Source organism: Ipomoea nil, unplaced genomic scaffold (genome assembly GCF_001879475.1).
Source record: "Ipomoea nil cultivar Tokyo-kokei standard unplaced genomic scaffold, Asagao_1.1 scaffold1043, whole genome shotgun sequence".
Taxonomy (NCBI): Eukaryota; Viridiplantae; Streptophyta; class Magnoliopsida; order Solanales; family Convolvulaceae; genus Ipomoea; species Ipomoea nil.
This window is the reverse complement of record NW_017617471.1, coordinates 7,877,308-7,898,688: the sequence shown is the minus strand read 5'-3', so window position 1 is coordinate 7,898,688 and position 21,381 is coordinate 7,877,308. Positions and strand designations below refer to the sequence as shown.

The 21,381-nt window shown below is 33.4% G+C and overlaps 1 protein-coding gene and 1 long non-coding RNA gene across 2 annotated transcripts; one reads left to right on the top strand and one right to left on the bottom strand.

Annotated features, from left to right (window-relative positions):
• The first annotated feature begins 2,719 nt into the window (after positions 1-2,719).
• Positions 2,720-4,957, top strand: LOC109181078. Its single transcript, XR_002054161.1, has 2 exons — positions 2,720-3,453; positions 4,711-4,957. It is a non-coding gene; the product is annotated as an uncharacterized LOC109181078 (long non-coding RNA).
• A 10,567-nt stretch (positions 4,958-15,524) lies between these two features.
• On the bottom strand, positions 15,525-18,226 carry LOC109181031 (rop guanine nucleotide exchange factor 1-like). The gene is made up of 5 exons (XM_019330783.1): positions 17,739-18,226; positions 17,168-17,284; positions 16,544-17,082; positions 16,124-16,465; positions 15,525-16,044 (listed from the first exon to the last, which is right to left on the bottom strand). The coding sequence occupies exons 1-5, from the start codon at positions 18,007-18,009 to the stop codon at positions 15,853-15,855; spliced, it is 1,461 nt and encodes a 486-aa protein (XP_019186328.1). The 5' UTR covers positions 18,010-18,226; the 3' UTR covers positions 15,525-15,852.
• Positions 18,227-21,381: the final 3,155 nt, after the last annotated feature.

The following is a 21,381-nucleotide window of genomic DNA, read 5'->3' as shown; positions in this document are numbered from 1 at the left end:
ATTGTAATATCTGTGTTTCAGTAGGTTGAGAAAGTATTTATGAATAGATACTACATTATAACCGAATCAGTAGTACCAAAAAAAAATGGAATTGTACATTTTAATTATTGAGATATTTATTCTATACTCTATATATATTTCTTTAAAAATTAAACTGTTATTATAAATTATTGTAAATGAATGTGATTTATACGTTAAAGATTATAATTGTATTAATATATTTATTAATAATTATAATAGAACTATTTTATTGCTTTAAAAAAAAAACTATTTTATTCAAAAAAAAAAAATTAAGTAAAAAATGCTTGGACTATATGTTTTAATGGTACCCGGATTGGACTTTCATTTGGAAGATTATGAGTTCGAACCTCAGTACTATAGTATAATAGAGCCAGCAGCTTTAAAAAAAAAAGTTGAAAATGCCAGTACATTTTATATGTTGAGATGGGATAACAGTGGTCTTAATTACAACTTTATTCATTATATTGATGTATACACTTCTTACATTGACCGTAGAAAGGACGTGAGACAACAAAAGGTCTTGTTTTAATTATTAAAAGCTGTTTTTCCTGTGTATCATATACCCCGTATCATTCTTTTCAATTACAACTATTTTTTTGTTTATGTTTAATTTTTTGATGAAAAGTTTTTTTTTTTTTTTAATATGCACAATTTTTTCTATCATTTTTATATATGATAATTATATGGTTCGTTTTGGTAGAGCAATATAATTATGATGTGTGATTCATGTATCACTTTAATTATTTTTAAAAAACTAATTAGAGGATTATTTGATAATAAAAATAACATTTTAAACAATTTATATTTATTAATTGGTTGCTAATACTTTACAAGTCATAAGAGAAAATGATTAAAATATAAATTGTACTTCATTATTTCGTTCGCGAAGGGAACATACATTGGATTGTTAAAAGAATCCTATTATAGTTCTTGTTTATTTATTTATTATTTCATTAAGGATTACATAGTAATCTATGTTTATTATTAATAATCTATGCAGTTGATGTTGTATTTCATTAATCTGCTAAAAGAAATGATTAAGAAAATACGTGATGTGCATCCATATTAACTTCAAATTAAATTCATTACCATTTTTTAGAAAAAAGAGTTGTACAGTATCAGTTTGGTAAACAATTATTAGCCGTTACTTAATTACATTAATTATTTTTCATCATTTGATAACATTAACTTAAAAAAAAAAAAAAAAAAAAAAAAACCACCTAGATGGTTTGATTGAGTGGAAGAGAGTCAAGAGACTCATTCACCATAACCAACTGCCAAGGGTTCGACCATTGATTCTTAGTCAACTTATTTGCCCCTACCGCTTTGAAGATTGATGAATGGTGTAAATAGATGGACATGTTTGTACACTAAATATATTTTAAATACGTGAAATGACGTATAAATACATCAACCTGTGATTTCCTATTTGGAAGAGATATATATGTGTTATTAAGCTACAAACAAACTACTTGGCAATATAATTATTTAATTATTCTTCCAAAAGGCTGAACCCCAACCCTAAGGGCCCCCCATACCCCGGCCCGACAGAGCATTTGGGAGGATGAAAGATTTGTTTAATTATTGGATAATGGTTTTTTAATCAAAGATTTGTGGGTAATTAAAGGCTGCATATTACGTTCATACTATCAACCTGTATTTAACACTTTAATCTTACCATGGTAATTAAACATAGAGTTTACCTTCATTTGATAATTGTATATTTTTGTTACTTAAAATAATATCAATTAGTCATGCTCTTCCTTCTATTTTTTGTTTAGACTTTTCGTAATATAATTTGTTAAGTAATCAATTCCAACACTAATATACAGATCTTATAATTTCAAATAAACGTACACCTTCAAATATTAAAATGATTTATAATCATCATTGAATTTATTATTTAAATATATAAAAAAATAGTATCCGTGCGTCGCACAAGTAATTTACTAGCTTATAACTAATAACCAAACACATCTCTCTAACTAATAAATGCTATAAATTGGTTAAAATATCTCGTGACAAAAAGTGAAATTGCCACCTAAGTTTGTGAAAGAGTAAATTATAGTAATTCAACCTACTAACAAATGTTAGATTTTTATTTGTTGTATACAAAGAATCTCTTGCTTTAAAAAGGAGTTAATTCTATTTTTGATCATAGATTTATAGGTAACAGTTCACTTTTAATTTTTTTTTATCGAACATCCATTCTTTGTCCTAGTATTATTGTGACATGACCAATTTTGATCATTTATCAAAAAATCGTTCAAATTTCGTTAAATACAAAGGCATTTCGCTCTTCATTATGAAATTTAAAAAATATATATATATATATATATATATATATATATATATATATATATATATATATATATATATATATATATATATAAAATATAATGAGTCGACGCACTTTGTATTAAAAAGAAAAAAAATATTTTTTAATTTAACAAAATTTTAACGATTTTGTTTATAAAGAACCAAAATTGATCATGTTATAATAATACTAGGATCAAAAGATAATATTTTGATAAAAATAAAATAAATTGTCGTCTATAAATTTAGAATAGAAAATAAAATTAACTCTTTTAAAAAGTTATTCATACACCATCATTAGCAAGACTAGATCCTTAGTCTCTAGAGACCGTCCTCTCTCAAGTGAAGTCATTTGCGAAGACCCAAAATGCCTTTATGGGATGGCTTTAAGCGCCCACCCTCTCTCTTTTTCAGTCTTTATGGAGAGAAATAGGGTTGTGCGTGGCTGCGGGCTTCTTCACCAAAAACGAGGGTTTTTTTTGGGGCGTAAGTAGTCTAATAAGCAAAATGGTTTCTTCGCTTCGCTTCGCTTCTTCCCACTTTTTCTTTCTCAAAAATTTTTCATCACAAACGAGGGAGATAACAAAGGGGATTTTGGGGGCAAGAAAAACAATCATGATTCTTCTTTGATCTCTTCAATTCACCTTCCCCTCGCTATTAATTATTCCCCCCACACACTGTTTATTACACTTCCGTTTTCTCTCTCTCTCTCTCTTTTGGTGAGTGTATTTACTAGCTTACCACAATCCCACAACATATGCCTCACATCTCACATCTTAAATAGTGCCCACCTGCCCATCTCCTCTCTCTCCAAGACTAGTAGTTGTTCACTTGTTCTTGATCATGGCTTTAAGAACCAAATAATGTTCTTGCTCTTTGCTTGCTTGGTTGCTTCATTTTCATGGAGGTTTGGCAAAGGGTTTCCTACAGAGCTTATTGGCATTCTGTCCACCTCCACTATTTTTTGACCCAAAAAAAAGAAGAAATCTATTATGGTAGAGGTGGGCATACTGCCAACAGAGATCTGTGGGTTTCTCTTTGTAAAACTCCCGTGATACTCTCAGCTTTCGACGTGTCTTCTTCCTCACCGTCTTAATTTGTGTCGAAGGGAATAAGGTAAATCCTCTCTCTACAGGTACAGTACTATGATCTCTTACGTGTGTTGGTGTATCTATATGTATCCCATGTTTATCTTCTGTCAAATCTTGATATAATCACCTTTGGGTCTTTGATATATATGTAGATCATGTTTGTGAGAGAATCACTTCTGTTGGTTTGTGATCTTATGTTTGACGAGACATGTTTTTTATTTCTGGTTAAAATCACCTGGAAATATTGGTCTGTGAGTATCACCTTGTATCTATCTGTGTATCTATGTTTTCTTAGCCTTTTCCAAGGCATGGTTTGATGTGTTTAAGAAGTTTGTTTGTTTGGGAAAAAAGTTGTGTATTCTAGCTGGAAATGATAACATTTTGATGTTACTAAAACCCTATGTGTGAAACCGTTTCTCATATGTGCACAGTGAAGTTTCTTGGATTTTTTTGGTTGGATTTTACCCTATCAATCTCAAGGCAATATTTGGCCATTTCCCCTAGTTTAAAACTTGAAAATCTATCTGTTTGTGATTGTATATAGGCCTATACGACAAAGATCCATAAACATATATACATATAACCAGAAAGGTGCAAGTTCTTTGCTATTTTAATCATGAAAAGACATGTTTTTTCACCAGTCCTTTCCCATCTATAATGATGGGAAAGTTAAACATTTGTTCATTTGCTGCTAATCCATTTCCATATTGGAACATTTTCATTAATAGAAGTGTATCTGAAACCATTCCACTATTCTGTTTCTGGGTAACCTTGGCTGTCTAATTTTTATGGTATTTCTATACTAGGATCTTAATGTTATATAGGTTTAGTATAACATGCATTACCATTATGCAACTGTGATACCACTGAAGTATGTTGTTACTATGGTTGCTTATGTTTAATAATGTTTCAAGATTTCATTGGCCTTGTTTGGTAAATGGAATTGAACATGTTCGGTGTTTTGGTCTAAACGCTAATGTAAGCAGCGGTTTGGAGTAGCGGTTTGTAACAACGTTAATGCCTTATTCGCCCTTGGGACATAACTTGGTGGTGAAAAAGTTGGCCTGGGTACTACCCAGGCCTTACATCACTCAGTCACAACTCGCGATTTATCTCTTGTCCCAGAACCCAAAGACATGGGTGTGAGAGACCCTTAACTTAGAGGTTCAAGGTTATTAATGCTAAATCCTGGACATGTAATTTTGTTTCTTTGTTTTTTTTTTTTTTTAAAAAATTTTTGCAGTCTTGATATTGATGATTATTTATTGTTTTGTGTTGATAGGAGGGTGGATGGGACTGCATAGCAATGGGGTAATATGATTAGGGTAGCCCCAGTATGGAAATAAGTTTGCTTTTATGAGTATGTATGTAGGCTCATGATTGATGTCTGACCTTTTTTGCCATGTATATATTAATGGGATGGAGCCAAGTTGAATCATCATGTATGTAATGCATATTTTCATGTTGCCATACATCAATGTGTACTACCCAATAGTATAGTATATCATTGCAGCATAATGTGTATATTATAATTTCTCATTATTTACTTTTGTTTCTGAAAATTTAGTGTGCATTCCCATTTTATGCATTCATGTGTGTATGGATTTCTATTTCCTCTTTTTTTTTTGGCTTAACTTTTGATATCTATCAATTTCAGGATCTTTCTTTAATGTCGATAATTGTTGAGCATATAATTATATAAATTTAATATAGTTGACTATAGAACACATATTTCAATTTGATATTAGAATAAATTCATGCAAGAGGTGGGTTTAAATCTATATTCTATGGAGAAGATAATCAGAAGTAACTGGTTCACACACTCGAAGGGGCTTGTTGAGCATATAATATATTTACATAAATGTGTAATTCAATTACCAATTTAAGCTTTTATTTGAGATGGAGCTAATGTGTTAATTCTAACTATTACTTTGTAGTATAATCATTCATGGTGTATTTGATTATATATTGTATACTGTAATAACTAGTGTTAATTTATTTTTATTAGAAAAGTGTTCATTTTGGAGAAATAGAGATGTGTATTCGTTTAATGTATTGCGGAGAAATGGCGGTCATAAATACCTAAAAATGGAGGTTTGGTAATGGTTTTTGCACGGGAAGCTTTTACGTTGTCATACTAGCTGAAAATATGTATGGAGCATGGCACTTAGTGGTAAGAAAATTGTTTACAGGCGTTTGGTTGGATGAGAGGGGATTACGTGATATAGGAATTGCAATTTTAAAGGACATGAATTATTTGAATTAATAAAGTGAAATTTAAATTTTAGTGTTTTGTTTACAGAAATAAAATTATTGAAATTTCAATTCTAATGTTTGGTATACGTGAAAATTAAAATGGAATAAGTTGTAGTATAAAATTCAAAATAGTCATTGTTGTTTTCTTGCATCAATTTTAGGTTAAAAAAGGAGAGGTAATTTTGTCTCATTATTATCTTTTTTTTTTCCTTTTAAAATTCATGGAATTAGAATATCAAGGGGGACATGAAATTTTAATTCCAAGAAAATAAGGGAATTGTAATTTTGTGGAATTGCAATTCCTTCTAAACAAATTAAGAAATTTTGTGACCTTTGAAATTAAACGGGAATTAAGTGGCAATGGAATTGAAATTTTTTCCAACCAAATGCACTGTTATCTTCATATAAGTTTTGTTTGGTAACATATAGAGTTAGCTTAAAGTCAGTTTTAGTTTATTTAATAATCATTAGTATTTTGGTTTATTTAATGATTATTATTAATTGTTTGATTTGATTAAACAATCATTACGAGTGTTTGTTTAATTAGCTTTTTGTAACAACTTATTGTTTTAAAATGTTAAAATTTAATTTAAAAGTGGCACAACATTTTTTTTTATCAATTTTTTGATCAAGTTATTTTACATGTAATCTCAGCTAATAGATAATTTATTAAACATTTTTTTATTGTTTGCTTTAACTAGTTAAATTTACTAACCTAATTAGCTAATAGTTATTTACCAAATGGCTTGATAATATGTAAATAATAAATGTATAGCTCGACTATCAGTTTGGAACATGGAACTTTTCTTAATGAATGATGTATCTTTCAATTTGGTATAACTGAGCATATTGTTGAAGGTCTTAGCATAACAGTATGTTTTGTATAAAGGGATTATGAATAGTCTTTGTATATATATGAAAGGGTTTAGGTGTAGGTATATCTTTTTGTGCCGTTGTGCGATTAATTCAAAAACATATGTACCTTAAGCATACAAATAAAACATCTTAAAAACACAAATTTTGTGATAGATACCCCCGAAATGGACACCAGTCGGGAAGATAAGATCCGTTCAGTTGTGAAACGTTATACGACACGTATCAAAAGGGCAACACCTACGATTCCAGGAAGAGTATTGTGAGATCCTATCCAGTCGGTTCTCAACAATCGACCACCATGAAGTACGATTACCAACCCAGATGAAGGTCAGTTGGCTTGAGCAAAGCGGGCAGATGTGACAATCGATGTGTCCCCGACCGAACGCCTTACAGAATTTGAGCGGGTGACCATGCTCCGCAGGCAGCTCGTCCCAGGCTGGGAACCATTCAGGAGGTCAGTTGGGCGCTAGGCTATGCTTCGGGACATCTTCGCCCAAACACTGCAGCCCCCCGGGGCATCTCCTCAACAACCAGGATAATCACCGATTGAGAACTCTCCAGAGGCGGTTACAGACATGTCCACCAAATTTAATTTTCGCATTTAATTCAAGTAGCTTCCTTTATTTACTTAGGCAATTAGGGCGCAATAGCGGCCAGTTTCCATAGTTGATTCGTCCTTATGCATAAACTCTACTTTCCTTGTAGATTTTGGCTCTATGCCAACCCTACTTTCCTTGTGTGGATTTTGTATTCTTGTATAAGTATCCCCCCTAGGATTTTGACTTCTCTTGGCACTTAAGCGGTCGAAGCTCTAGAGAAATAATATCACATTATTCTCTCTATTGTTCTACTCTTTTTTTTCATCATAAACTCTTGTTTACATTATTTTACGGTAGTGTTGGTCCGCTGACCAGCCTCCAAAGCCGTAAAACCATCACCAGGCACTTAATGTTTTAAAATATTACGCACCTTAAGTTTTAACAATTGACGTATTTTAAGTATACAAATCACGCATCTTAAGAAAGAAAACAGCGCGCCTAAAGCGTTAGATCGACGCACCTTAAGTCAAATAATACAAATATCACTCACCTTATTAATCTAGATGCAAAAAGACCAAATTATCACCGCGCGTTTTTTTAATTATTGTTAATCCTAAATGTTGATTTATGTAAGATCAATGATTCTGATTTAACTGTACAAACACGCTTTAGGTAGCCAATCGCAAGGGAACCCATATATATATATATATATATATATATATATATATATATATATATATATATATATTATATGTGTGTGTGTTTTGATATAATTGTAGCGTTTACTTTTCAATTTTTTATTTTATTTTTGACACGATTTTTTGTTTTGGCAAGATTTATTAGTTTAATCCTAAGTTTTTAGAATCTTTGTCCAAGGGTGCTGGAGGAATTGTCCATTCAGTTTTAGTTTTTACCCTTGCTTGATTGATTAATTTTTTGGACTTTGGATCTCCTATATCTTCATATGAAAATGGATCTCTACTATGCAAGACTTTCAGGGTGATCTTTGAAGCGTTAAGTTCTACGTTCTAGTTTGAATATTTTGTGTGGTGTTAGTAAATGAATCAAAATGCTAATGATTAATGTTGTGAAAATGTGTATAATTTGGTAGTGATTGGTGAGATCTAGTCTGGATTCATTGTTGAAAAAGTGGTGGGATGAAAGGGTGAAATATGAATTGGTGTGAGTGACAGAGCGTTTGGTTGGAGGGATTTTAAATTCCCTTCCCACTTAATTCCCACCTAATTCCAAAGGCCATTAAATTCCGTAGTTTGGTTGGAGGGAATTGCAATTCCCCCATTTTCATGGAATTAAAATCCCATGTCCCCCCCTGGTATTTTAATTCCTGGGAAAAAAAGATAGTGATGAGTCAAAATTACCCCTTCTTTTTTTAACCTAAAATTAATGTCTAACAACAATAATGGACATTTTTGACTTTATACTACTTATTCCCTTTCAATTCCCATGTATACCAAACATTGGAATTGAAATTCCCAGTAATTCTATTCCTATCAACCAAACACTGGAATTTAAATTCTCACTTTATTCCCAGTAATTCAAATCCCATGAAATTATAATTCCTTTCCCACATAATTTCTTCCCTCCAACCAAACGCCCTGTGAGAATTTTGGTTTAAATCCGAGTCGATTGGCATCAATGATATGGGTGGACATGGGCTGCCTGTCTGAGTACGTGTCTGATGAATATTCTCATAGAATCCCTGTTTGGGTCATTTCTTGCTGTCTCTAAATGATTCCATAAAGCTAAGGATGCTATTCGTCATGTTTAAGGAGCAATTCAAATGTTTCATCATTGCCATAACGCTATATTCAAAGAATTTCATCGGCTTAAATAACAACGCTCAGTCCTACAATCATGGAGTGTCCATTTTTACTAGTCCTACGCTCAGTCCGACAATGTTTTGTATCTAACGGATTCAAAGGATGTTTAAGGTAATATAACATTTTTAGACCTTTTACATAAGAGTTAATTTCATTATTGATCATAAAGTTATAGGTGATACTCTGTTTTCCGTCTTTCTTTTTTCAAGAACATCTTTCTTTGGTTTTAGTATTATTGTGACATGATTATTTTTTGTCCTTCACAAACAAAATCATTGAAATATCGATAAATAGAAAGACATTTTGATTTTTTTGTATAAATAAGGCCGATGCGCTATATTTTTACTTTTACTTTTTTTTTTTTGAAAAAAAATCATAATTGAAAACTTAAATCAGTAAATGTTCTTATATTTTACAGAATTTAACTTTTTAGTTGATGAATAACCAAAAATAGTCATGTCACAATAATATTATGACCAAAAAGATATGTTCTAAAAGAAAAAGACTAAAAGTAAATTTTTATCTATAAATCTAAGACAAAAAATGAAATTAAATATATAACTTTAAGAATATGGAGTGAAAATGATTTTCACGGATGTTATTAAAAACGAATTAAAAACATTGTTTACGAATTTTACATTTTTTTAAATGATAATGTTACATTTTCTTGAACCAAACAAAAAAATTGTGATATTATAATATTCAAATATTTTAAGTGATCTTATATGTCAAACACCTTGTGCTCAGATGACATGTAGTGACCTCTTTAATGTGGGAGGTCATGAGATCGAACCTACAATGTAATAGAGTCAGTAGCATTCTAAAAAAAAAGTTTCATGAACATTAATCGACGATTAATTGGCGCCTAAGCCCCGCCAAGATCTTCGGCACGGACTAGGTCGCATACTCGGCCGATCAACTATCATTTTCTTCTTTTTTAAATGAGTTATTTCACTCAAAATAACATCGTTTTGAGCGAAATAACCATAAATTGTTCAAATTTTAAAAGTTTTTAGGTTAATATTTAATATTTTAGTACTAACTATTAAAGTATTAAATAGTTTATAATTATTAAGTCTTAAAAAATTAAACAAATTTTTAACAAATAAAATAGTAAAATAAAAAATATATGAACACCTAGGCGGCGATTAATCACCACCTAAGCGCCCTCTAAGTATCTGAGGAGCCCCTAGAAATTTTTTCAAGCATGGTATTAATTATGCAGTTTTTTAGCTCTCATATGAGGATTTGTTTTGAACATTTCAGGTGGTGTAGTGTCTTTTGGATTTTAATGTTGGGGAAGAATTAATTATGCAGACCACAAAATCAAGGTGATTCATTGACGCTTTTGTGTTCTTGATGCATTTAATTTACTGAACAAAATTCCGCCTTGAGGCCGAACTAAGCCAGCATGGGTTCAGTCTTGGGGCCGAACCAAACCATGCCAGTAGCCCAACACAGCCTTCTGCAACCAGACCGTTGTGAGATTAAATTCAACAGTTACATAATTAATTTACTATTAATTTCAATTTTAAAATTCAAATTTAAGTCTCACATGATGGCTGCTGTTTCATATGTTACAAGGCTAGGTTTAATGGCCATGTTTAATGCTATTGAAGTCCAATAGTCGTATATAAGTAGTAGGGCAGCAGAAATTTTAGAACAACAAGTACACATACTTACACGTTTTTTCAGCTCCAAAATCTCTCCTTTTACTCCTTTCTTATCCTACTGTGTTTGATGCTTTGCTCTAGTTCGCTGGGTTCAAAGTTTGGGTGCTCAAACGATTGAATCGTAGTACGTTTTATCCTGGCCGGGAAACCTAGGCTACAACGTTCCTAGCAATTGTGGGAGGTTGCAAATAAGGTTTTAAAGAAATAGTGATTCGCTCGAGTCGTGTTAACCACCCACACCAACCCGAGCCATATCCCTTCGTCATTTCCTTCCCAAAAATTTTCATAAAATAATAATCTTTTCGTAGGACTATTATTGGGTTTTTCCAACGGTATACCAACATATATATATATATATATATATATATATATATATATATATGATCGTATGAGAACACTTGTTTAGGTGAGATTGTGAGATCAAATCTTGTGCATCAATCTAATTAATTTTAATGGTATGCGCCTCAAATGAATGATATTTGTTTTTTAAATGGCGCGTCGATCGGAGAGGACTTGGATTGCGTTGGGGTTGAGTGCTTTCATTATCATCACCGCCGTCACGGCTTTTGGAGTTCTTGCAGTCAGGACTCAAGACTAATAAGTTACAAGGATGATATTTATAAGAAGTTCCGGGAGCAGGAGAACTGTAAAAAAAAACAAAAAAACAAAACAAAACAAAAACTCACCTTAAGATAGAAAACAACGCATCTTAAAAAGGAAAACAAAACACTTTTTTTTTTTGAAACATGAAAACAAAACACCTTACGAAGGAAAACAACGCCCCATAAGATATTATAATGTAATAGAGTATTAGCTTTTAAAAAAAAAATATTCATATCTATCAATAATAATATATATTATTAATATGTGTGTTTGCGCGCTTATTAAAATTGCGTTTGTTTTTGTGTTTTTACATTTTCAATTGACCAAACATTTAATTTTATCAAATAATTTTAACCGCAATCAACTAATTGAATATATTCAACTCTTAGCCAAAGACCTTGTGATCAAGTGGCATATAAGTGACTCTCCCAAATGAGAGGTCATGGATTCTCACCTCAGTGAATGCGATATTGGCTTGTTGGGCTTTAGTAGGTTGAGAAAATATATTTGAACAAATATACTGAGGCGATATTGACTTGTTGAACTTCGGTAGGTTAAGAAAGTATATTTGAACAAATACTACATGTAACATGATCAATAATATTCAAAAAAAAATAAAATAAATAAAATAAACATCAACTCTCAACTTTTAAATTTTAGTTACTTTAAAAAAAAAAAAAAAACTTTTTGCTAACTTTTCCCGGTAAACTTGCGAAATAGAAGCTTAATGATAAATTACTTTAAGCTATCTAATTACATTTTAAAACATTATATAATGTGATTAATTTGTATTTAATTAAGATTGTAAGGATGTAATATTAACTTATATAGTTGGAAGCTATATTTTCAATTAAGAAGATTTTTTTAGTTTAATGTGAGCAAATTTCAATTTTAGTCGTCGACTATTGTTTCATTATCACATTTAGTTATATTTTTTTAATTTTGTTCCAACGTGTAATTTTATCATTCTAACCTCTTGCCATCAATATGCAATTTCTTCCCTTCTCTTGTAAACCCTCTAAATTGAATGATGAAATTATATGTTAGTCATAATTTCTTCCACTCTCTTATGATCTCTCTTAATAAATATGGTAGTCATATTTATTAAATAGCGGAATAACAAAATTTTAAAATGACAACTAATACAAACAAATGAAAGTCATGTAATGTGGTAAAATTAAATGAGAAATATTAAATAGGACAGTGTCACAGTATTTGAGGACTAAAAATAAAATTTATTTTTTTAATATGTTTTGAATGTTACTGACTCTATAACAATGTATTATATGTTTATAACTATTTTCTCAATCTATTAAAGCACAAAAAATTAATAACACTTCCATTGAGGCTTGAACTCACAAACTCTCATATGAGAGTCCAACCCGGATGTCATTTGTGTACAAAGTGCTTGACTAATATGTTAATAAATTATATAAAACAAAATAAACAATACACGCATATATGTATCTATCTATGTATTTTAAAGGGCAAACCCCTTTATCTATAAACACGTTTGCCGCGTGTAATCTTATACATCATCGGTGGAATACATTTGGTCATTTTAATAAAGACCAAGTCAAAGCTGAAACCATTTTTGAAAGTGACTAAATCAAAAAATTGAACCATTTTCGAATGTGTCGAGATTTGGTTGGTACGAGAAATTTTGACTTATTTGACCATTATTAATTATTTGATTTGATTAAAAAATTAATATAAGTGTTTGGTTAATTAGTATTTTATAACTTTAAAATGCTAAAATTCAAAAAACTGTTCAAAACAACATTTTCAATTAACCTTTTGAGAAAAGAAATTATATCAAACAGCTATAAGCAAATAACTAATTCTTCCTCACACTTGTTATTAACCCCACTCAAGTGAAAGCATATGCCGTTATCTCTCAATTCTCCTCTTGATGTGGATGCTCTTAGAAGTTGAAATACAAAAGAAAAGGAAAAAAGAAAGATTCAAAAGAAAGAATGATTTCCACGTTGAAGTCACAAGAAGGCCAATGAGGTAAATGATGTAACGTTACGCCTTTTTTTTTTTTTTTTTTATCCAAATGTGTAATACACTTTACAGTGGTTGTAGGTGGGAGGGGTACCCAACAGATACTAATGATGCTTTAAATTTCCCTTTTCTCAAACCTGGCGAGGCTCTGCCTCTCCAAGTCTCCAGTCCCCTCCCCTACCTACTTGTCATTTCAACCCCTGCCCAAAAGGTGTAATCATTGCTTCTTTTTATTTTCTTATAGACGATTGAACTACACACGAATATGTAATTAGGATGTCGATGATCTAATTGCATATTAATGTGTAATTAAGTGATTTATATGAACATTATTCACTTTCTCTCTTTTTGTTTACCTCTAAATTATAAAGGGTTGTTTGGCTTAATAGAGGCCTAGCAGATTTAGGAGGATATTAGTGCATCCCCACTAAGGGATTTGTTCACGATTTTTAAGAAATTATTGTGAACATGGAAGAAAGATAATGAAAAAAAAAAGAAGGTTAGAGTGCTTCCTACAAATTTGGAAAATTTTCAGAAAAGTGAGGCTCACTCATTTTATGTTATTTCCTCTCTGTTCGCGTAAAGGCCACAAATGGTGCTCAGCGGGCACGTTAATGACAGTGTTTAATTTATTATTTTTATTTTTCGAAATCAGCATTTTTTTTCCTCTTTCCTACTATTTTCTCTTTCCTAATCACACATACAAAAATTCCTAAAAAATACACCAAAATCCTTACTATATATTAAGGATGCCCTTAGGAGATTTTACTGCTTTGATTATTCTTTAAAAACTCATTTGAATAAATTGTGATTAGAGTAGTTGGATTGTTTTCAAAAAAAAAAAAAAAAAAAAGAAAAAGAAAAAAAAAAGAGTAGTTGGATTATTGGAGCGGTCCACCACTCATTACTTTAGTCACAGAGATTTTAATTGGAGGTGTAAAAAATGAATAATTCTTTTTTTTTTTTTTTGAAAGCCAACCAGACGGTTGTATTAATGAATCAAAGCAGAAATAGAGTCAGAAGGGATAGAATTCCAGTACATAGAATATTCCTGAGTAAAAGCTAGAAGCTAAAGTATGAGCATGTAAATTAATCTGTCTAGAAACATAATTTAATGAAAGCTGATTAAATAACGTTATGGAAGCTCTGTATTGATTAACCACGACTCCAAGAGTAGGTAGGTGTAGTTTGTTGGCGTAGGATACTCCGTAAAACCATGCAATCCGTGAGAAGATATGCTGTCGTGATATTCCTCTCAAGTAGCCAGGATAATGCCTCTTTACAAGCTAGTGCTTCCGCCATAAGTGGTGAGAAGCAAAACGGTAGCTTGCCATTTTTTGCTACTATGAAAAAGCCTTCCGTGGAGATTAGTACGATACCATACGTGGCTTCCCCGGTGTCCTGCCGGAAACCGGCATCCACATAGCATCTTAGGCCGTCGTACACTTCCGATTCTACCGTCGGTGGCGCTGCTGGTTGCGTGGGGCAGTGACGGGCATGGCGGTAGGACTGCATAGTGGCGGCTGCCCTTCTCCAAACGACAGACGGTCGTTGTAGCAAGCCGTTCCATACGGCGGAATTCCGGCTGTTCCATAAGTGATATAACACAGCCACCATAAGTCCACATTGTTCCTTTGTCAAGACTGCCAAAGCACCCATTAATCATGTTGGAAAAGAATTTTTAACAATATTTGTGATAGGTAATTGTATAACATTCCAAATTAGTGTAGAATATTCACACAACACTAGAGCATGCAACACATTTTCATGATCTAAACCACACACTGGGCAAGTAAGATCCACTTCTACTCTCTTTATAATCAGGTTATTAGTGGTGGGAAGAATATCACATATTGCTCTCCATAAAAAGGTCTTCTATTTGGGTATTACACTTTGTGCATCATAAGTTATAATAGACGGACTACAATGTGGTAGTTATAATAGAAAGGTTGATAGCTATCCCACAAACACTTGGGTTACCATATCCATCACAAGTATTAAAGGAAGTTAGATTAAAAATCAATGGGTCAATTTTTTTTTCTGAAGAAAATCTACAGAGATATATAATTCTTGATACCACAAATTCTATAGGAGCTCAACTGTAGGAAGATGTGTGTGCACTCAAAGGAATACAACTAATTACATTACAAATATCACACGATACGCTGTATATGCCTAAAGTATGGTACCTAACACAAATGTCACTGATCATAATTACAAATTATTTTTGAAAAACTATTAAATACACATAACTCGTAAAGAAATAGATCGAACTTGCAAAGTCAACGAGAAACTATGAAATGATATAATTTCAACTATTATACATGCAGAAAGGTTATGTTAGCACATTGAATGTACACTAATTAAACATACAAGAGCAACTATATATGATTCTATGAATGAACCAATAAAATGCCTGCCGGATCGGACATACACCAGGATTGAAAGCCCCTAAAGGTATTCCTAAATAGGGAACCAAATGAAGTCGTATGATAACTTAACAGCAATGCATACACCAGATAGATCCCATTTGTGTGCACATATTTTGTAGTAGTCTCCTGGAGCTTCAACTAATGGGGCTGAAGAGCATAACTCTTATTTTTCTCAGTCTTTCTAAAGTAGGAATGAATCAGAAAAATGCCCACTTCTGTAGGGAATGTGCACCAAGATTCTCTCTCTGGTTGAGCACAGGTGACTCTGCAGCAGAACGTTGTTGTGTGACTTCATCTACATACAACAGATCTTCGATCCTTGCCATCAAGTTGAAAGCTAAGCTTTCCAACACCCTAGAGTAGCTCTCAAGGATTGCCTGCCCAACATCCTGCATCAAAATATACAATAATCCTCAACTCAACTTTTTATATAATCCAATGTAAGTATGTAATCAAGAATATGCTCACCCTATTGTACTGAATCTTGTTCATGTCCAAGGTAGTTTGAGGGAGGTCAGGGAAGTTTAGCTTGAGGCATGCCAGGAGGATCTCGGCTCGTTGTGAAAGTTGTCTGTCTCTTTCTGTATAAGCAACCAGGGCTTTCATTGCATCACCCCAAGATTTCTTGCCTGGATTCAATTTCTTCTTTTGGTATTTTTGCCTCCAAACGTGCATAGCAGCTTCAATCCTATTAGCCATTTCCAGAACTGTATACTCTGATGAGAGGTCCAAACAATCAAGGCCTTCCGGGGACAACTGATCAGTAGTGATATACTGGTACAGGATTTCACCCAAAGCCTCTTTTCCACTCTGACAATTTACACGGTAGAAATTTAGCCAACACTATATCAAGTAGAAATTTCATGACTTAAAACCATAACTCCTTACCTTGGGCAAGCTATCCGTGTAAACTTCTGGTACTTCCATTTCAGACAACACGCCTTTGTTGATTGCTAGAGCAGCCTTAAAAATTTGGTTGGAACAATCCCTACATTGCTGCAATCTCTTCCTGGTTTCCTCGGACAAACCATTAGGTGGGACCTTTGGGAAGGGCAGCCACCATTTCTCCTCAAGCCTGATTGAAGACCGGCGAGAGGATGGAGAAAGAGGGCATGCTTCAATTTGTTCTCCATCGGCAACAACTACCCCGCGATCAACATAGCAAAATTCAGAGTCATGAAATCCATCCAAGATGCTAATAAGCATTGCATCTAGTTTCTTGAGGGCAGGAAGATTGACATCAATATCTGGCCGGGGTTGAGGCACCATAACCCCAAACGTCCCACCCCCGGGAAATGCCTGCACTGAAGGAACAAGCTCCACTATGGAATCAGTTACAGAGAGTAGCCACTTCATCTCCCTGCACCACATTGATTTCTTCTGCGGTGCCAATGGCTCCAACTTCCACAGGTCCCCAAACACAGTAGCTGCCAAATTGTTATGCAGATTATTATGCCATTCGACCACAAACATGAGTTACAGGAAGAAACATGAGTTAAGATATATATATACCAGCAAGATTTGTAATGGCATTGGAGATGGCGAGAGCAGTGCATACTCCCTTCCTTCCACCAGACATATCTTCTCCTAACAACAGCTTAGCAAACCGCTCTTTCATCAATTCAGCTTCTGGAATCATAACCATTGAATGAAAATAAATAGCAGCAGAGAATATCAAACATATACAAGAGATTTATGTAAGAATTTTCCATATGATATAATATTATTCAAGTCGTTTTAACTGATTATCCGACTATAATGATGACACATAAGCTTCTAAGTAAAATGATCCTCAAACAATTTCTATAAACAGAATACAATCATCTAGTATTCAAGAGAGAAGTGGTAGACAAAACGATTAACAACAGGTCTAATATGGTACGGAGTATAACTATGGCGAGAGACATTCTGATAATTCTAAAGCTTCTGCTACTACCAAGTCCCGCTACTCGTAATTTAAGATTTTTAAGTTTTATGTTAGTATATTTATATCATAGACATCTTATATAATTCCAGTCAAACTCTAAATTTCATGGCGAAGCCTAAGCAAACAGAATGCTGGCTAAATGGATACGTAGCTCACCTGGCAATTCTGTTTCGCATTTTTCGGGCTTCACGGTCGGGAGGGTGACGTGTCTTCCGGCGACGACAGGCGGCAACACGACCAGAGGCGAAGACTCGGAATTGGAGTCAAAATCAAGCGTGAAGGAGGAGAGAGAGGTGGACGACGCCGCCTGACGACGACGAAGATCGTAAGAGTGTGCACTAGTGGGCGTGGAGGAGCTATCGGACTCATCGGCGCTGAGTCTGTAACCGTCGAAGCGCTCGCTCCGACGGTCGAAATCACTCGCCATAACAAGTAAATAAAGAAGTAAAAGCGGTCACTCTGGCTTCTCTTCACAGCGGCGTTGGTGCGGTGGGAAAGATGGAGAGGGCAACGACACAGTAAAGGCGGGGAATGAATTATATGATTGTTGACAAATTAGCCGTTGCGGTGGCGCGATTGGCGTTTCAGTCGTGTGCGTGTTCGGCGGTTACAGAGAGCGCGTAGGCCCTACAACTGACGGACAATTCCGGTTAATCACAATATTGTTGGAAAAATAGCATTGAAATGATATTTTGAGTGATTATTTTGTGGTACAAATATATGTGGGATCCACTTCCAATTTGGGTCGGGTTAATGTGGATTCGGGTTCTTCGTAGTGAGACGAAGAATTTGATATAATGTACGCTCAAAATGGGTAATAGGTGAATGAGAAATTGATTCTCAAAGTGAACTTATTTGAGAGAAGTCAAAATTTAAGATTAATGCTAATTAAGAATTAGCATTAGATTCGTGCTACTTATGTTTCGTTGTAGCACTTTCGTGTTGTGCCAATCAGGCATGTTAGTATTTAAATTATTAAAACACTATGCATGTGCTGGCAGCACATCACGTGCAACTTAAATTTGATAAGCTTTGAAAGCTTAATTATGAAAATTGGGGTGATGCATTATGCATGAACGAAAGCTTGCATGGACGAAAGTTATGCAATTAAAACATTGAAAGCTTAATTAGTGAATTAAGCTTTTGAGCTCCTTTCGTGTGAGCTACTTTCGTGCTGAGCACGAGTCAATGCTATATGCATTGATTCGTGCCACACCGTTTCGGTACTTTGCGGACCATTCGGGTGTGGTTTTCGGTCCCAATTCGTTAACCTTTCGGGTTTGTACGGACTTCTCGGTCACTCAGATATTTGAAACGGGTCGTTATGGTCGGTACGAATTAATCGGATATTAAGTTCGTGACCGTTGATATTATTTCGATAATAAGTACGACCGTTTCAAACGTTATAATTCAATTTTTAAATTGAATTTATGTTGGTTAATGTGTCATAATAATGCTATTAAGTACCAACCTCCTATATAAGAGTGTAGTGGGAGTAGAGGCTTTTCACCTGCATAGTGAGAGACAACTATTGAGGGAAGAACACGAGAGTACACAACACACAAAGCTAAGCACTTTTTCTTCTCAAAAATTCTGCTCCTACTCTATTCTTGAAGCTGTGTTTTGCCCGTGCTCTTGTTCGCCGGGTTCGTTCGTTTGGGTGCTCAAACGTCGAACCGTTGTACGTTTTATCCTGGGAAACCTAGGCCACAACGCTCCTAGCACTTTTGGGAGGTGGCAAATAAGGTTTTAAGGAAAGACAGGCACTTTGCCTAACTCGTACATTTCCTTCTTCTTCTCCTTCTTTCTTGTTTTAGGATTATGCTCTAAGCAAAAATCCGTTCTTTCTTGTTGATTTGGAGTTATAATCTGAGGATTATAAGTTCCTTTTGGTTGATATATATTGTTATATCTTTCTCGTAGATATATACGTATATATAACCTTTTGATCCGTTTTATATATATTTGTGTGTATATATATATTTCGGATATATATATTCAATAATATTTTATATATATTTCGTGTGTATATATATAAATATTATTTTAAGGGATATTAAATCGATTGTGGTTCATTATCTCCAACAAATATCAATAGCTAATTTGCTATTACCATGTATCAGGGCAAATTATATTCTGTTTCATGGTCCAAAAGGGTGCCTTTTTTTAGGGTCCGTTTAGAAAGCACGAGAATGAGTTATTTTTCAAAAAATATTTTTCTTTCTTGTGTTTGGCTGCACAATGGAAAACTGTCTTTTGGTGTTTGGTTCATTTTTCAGAAAATGAACAGGAAAATGACTGCTTTCGAAATTATATAATCGTAATCACTGCTTTCGGAAATCACTGAGCTAGTATAAGCAAACCAAAGCATAATCACTGATTCACTGATTTCTATCTATCTATCCTTCACGGGTTTCCACATCAGAAACCAGAGCCACGGGTTTCTCCAGCCAGAAACCATAACTGGTTTCTGGCTGGGGAAACCAATGAAGAGAGCACAAAATTTTTCGGCTGTGGGTTTCCCTCCCCACAGTCGGAAAATAACTACAATGGAGAAAAAAAATTCAAAATGAAAAATTATGAAATATACCTATGTAGCTTTTCTAGTGTTGATGAAGTTTTTGTGGATTGTTGGGGAAGGACGTGTTGGTAGAGTTGTCTCTGCTGGCTGAATGTTGAAGGAGGAGGTCTCGAAGAAGCAGTGAAGCAGTGAGCGTGTGTGTGTGTTTAGAAGATGGAAAATGACTTCCCCCCAAAAAAAGGGAAGTCATTTTCCGAAAATCAACCTTCATTTTTCATTGACTATCCACAATTTTCCTTTGACCACTTCATTTTCCGCTACCCAAACACCAGAAACCCGAAAAATGATTTCCTCGAATTTTCCAAACAGACCCTTAATGAAAAGAAACGACACCCTTATTTCGTGTCATTCCCTTTAAAGTAGCTTTGTTTGTATAATATATTCAGTTTTATATTTTGTCATCTAATTTTTACTTTATTACGAGATAGTATTTAATTGGTTCCTTTTATATTTGATTAATAAATAAATATATTCTTTTTTTTAGACGTTGAGTGTGTCAATTAATTCACGATAATTAATGATAAAAATATATTCTCAGGAGGTGAATATTATGAGATAAAATCATAAAGAGAAAATAACAAATATTATATTATTAGATTATAGGTAGTTGTGAGTAACTGCTCGGTCTTATTTGGTAAATGGTGATCGGGCGATGGTTCGATCGTCGTCAGACGTCAGATTATCGACGAAGATGGATACATTTGATGGCGGAACCTTAATGATTTGTAATAGCATGTCATTTATCGATTTTTAGACTTCATTACCTCAATATAACATGTTAAAGAGTGTAATTACACTTTTTAAAAGTTTAGAATGCTAATTAACTATATAGGAAGTTTAAGTGATTATTTAACTCTTTTCTCCTTCCTGCATTGATAACCCAAAAAATAAAATAAATTTGTACTCCGTACAAAACAATAATGAAAGAGTTAATACCTAAAATGGTCCTCAACTATAGTGATTTTTATCAATTTCGTCCTAAATAATTTGAGTGACTCAATATAGTCCAAGACTTTTGTATTTTTGCTCAATTTAGTCATCCGTTTGTTATTCTGTCAAATTGGTGTTAAATAGATGGACAATCTAGTAATTTCAATATTGACATCTATTTACTCATAGACATGCGAAGTGTGAAATTCCTATTTCTTTTGCGAATTACTCCCAAACTTGCGAACATAAAATTTGATTTGTAGGTCTGAGAGTAATACTAGGATTAGT

Coding starts and splice junctions, on each gene's coding strand:
- LOC109181031 (XM_019330783.1), bottom strand. CDS start 18,009: ATGGCGAGTGATTTCGACCGTCGGAGCGAGCGCTTCGACGGTTACAGA. Junction 17,083..17,167: donor TGCCATTACAAATCTTGCTG/GTATATATATAT, acceptor ACAATTTGGCAG/CTACTGTGTTTGGGGACCTG. Junction 16,466..16,543: donor ACACGGATAGCTTGCCCAAG/GTAAGGAGTTAT, acceptor GTAAATTGTCAG/AGTGGAAAAGAGGCTTTGGG.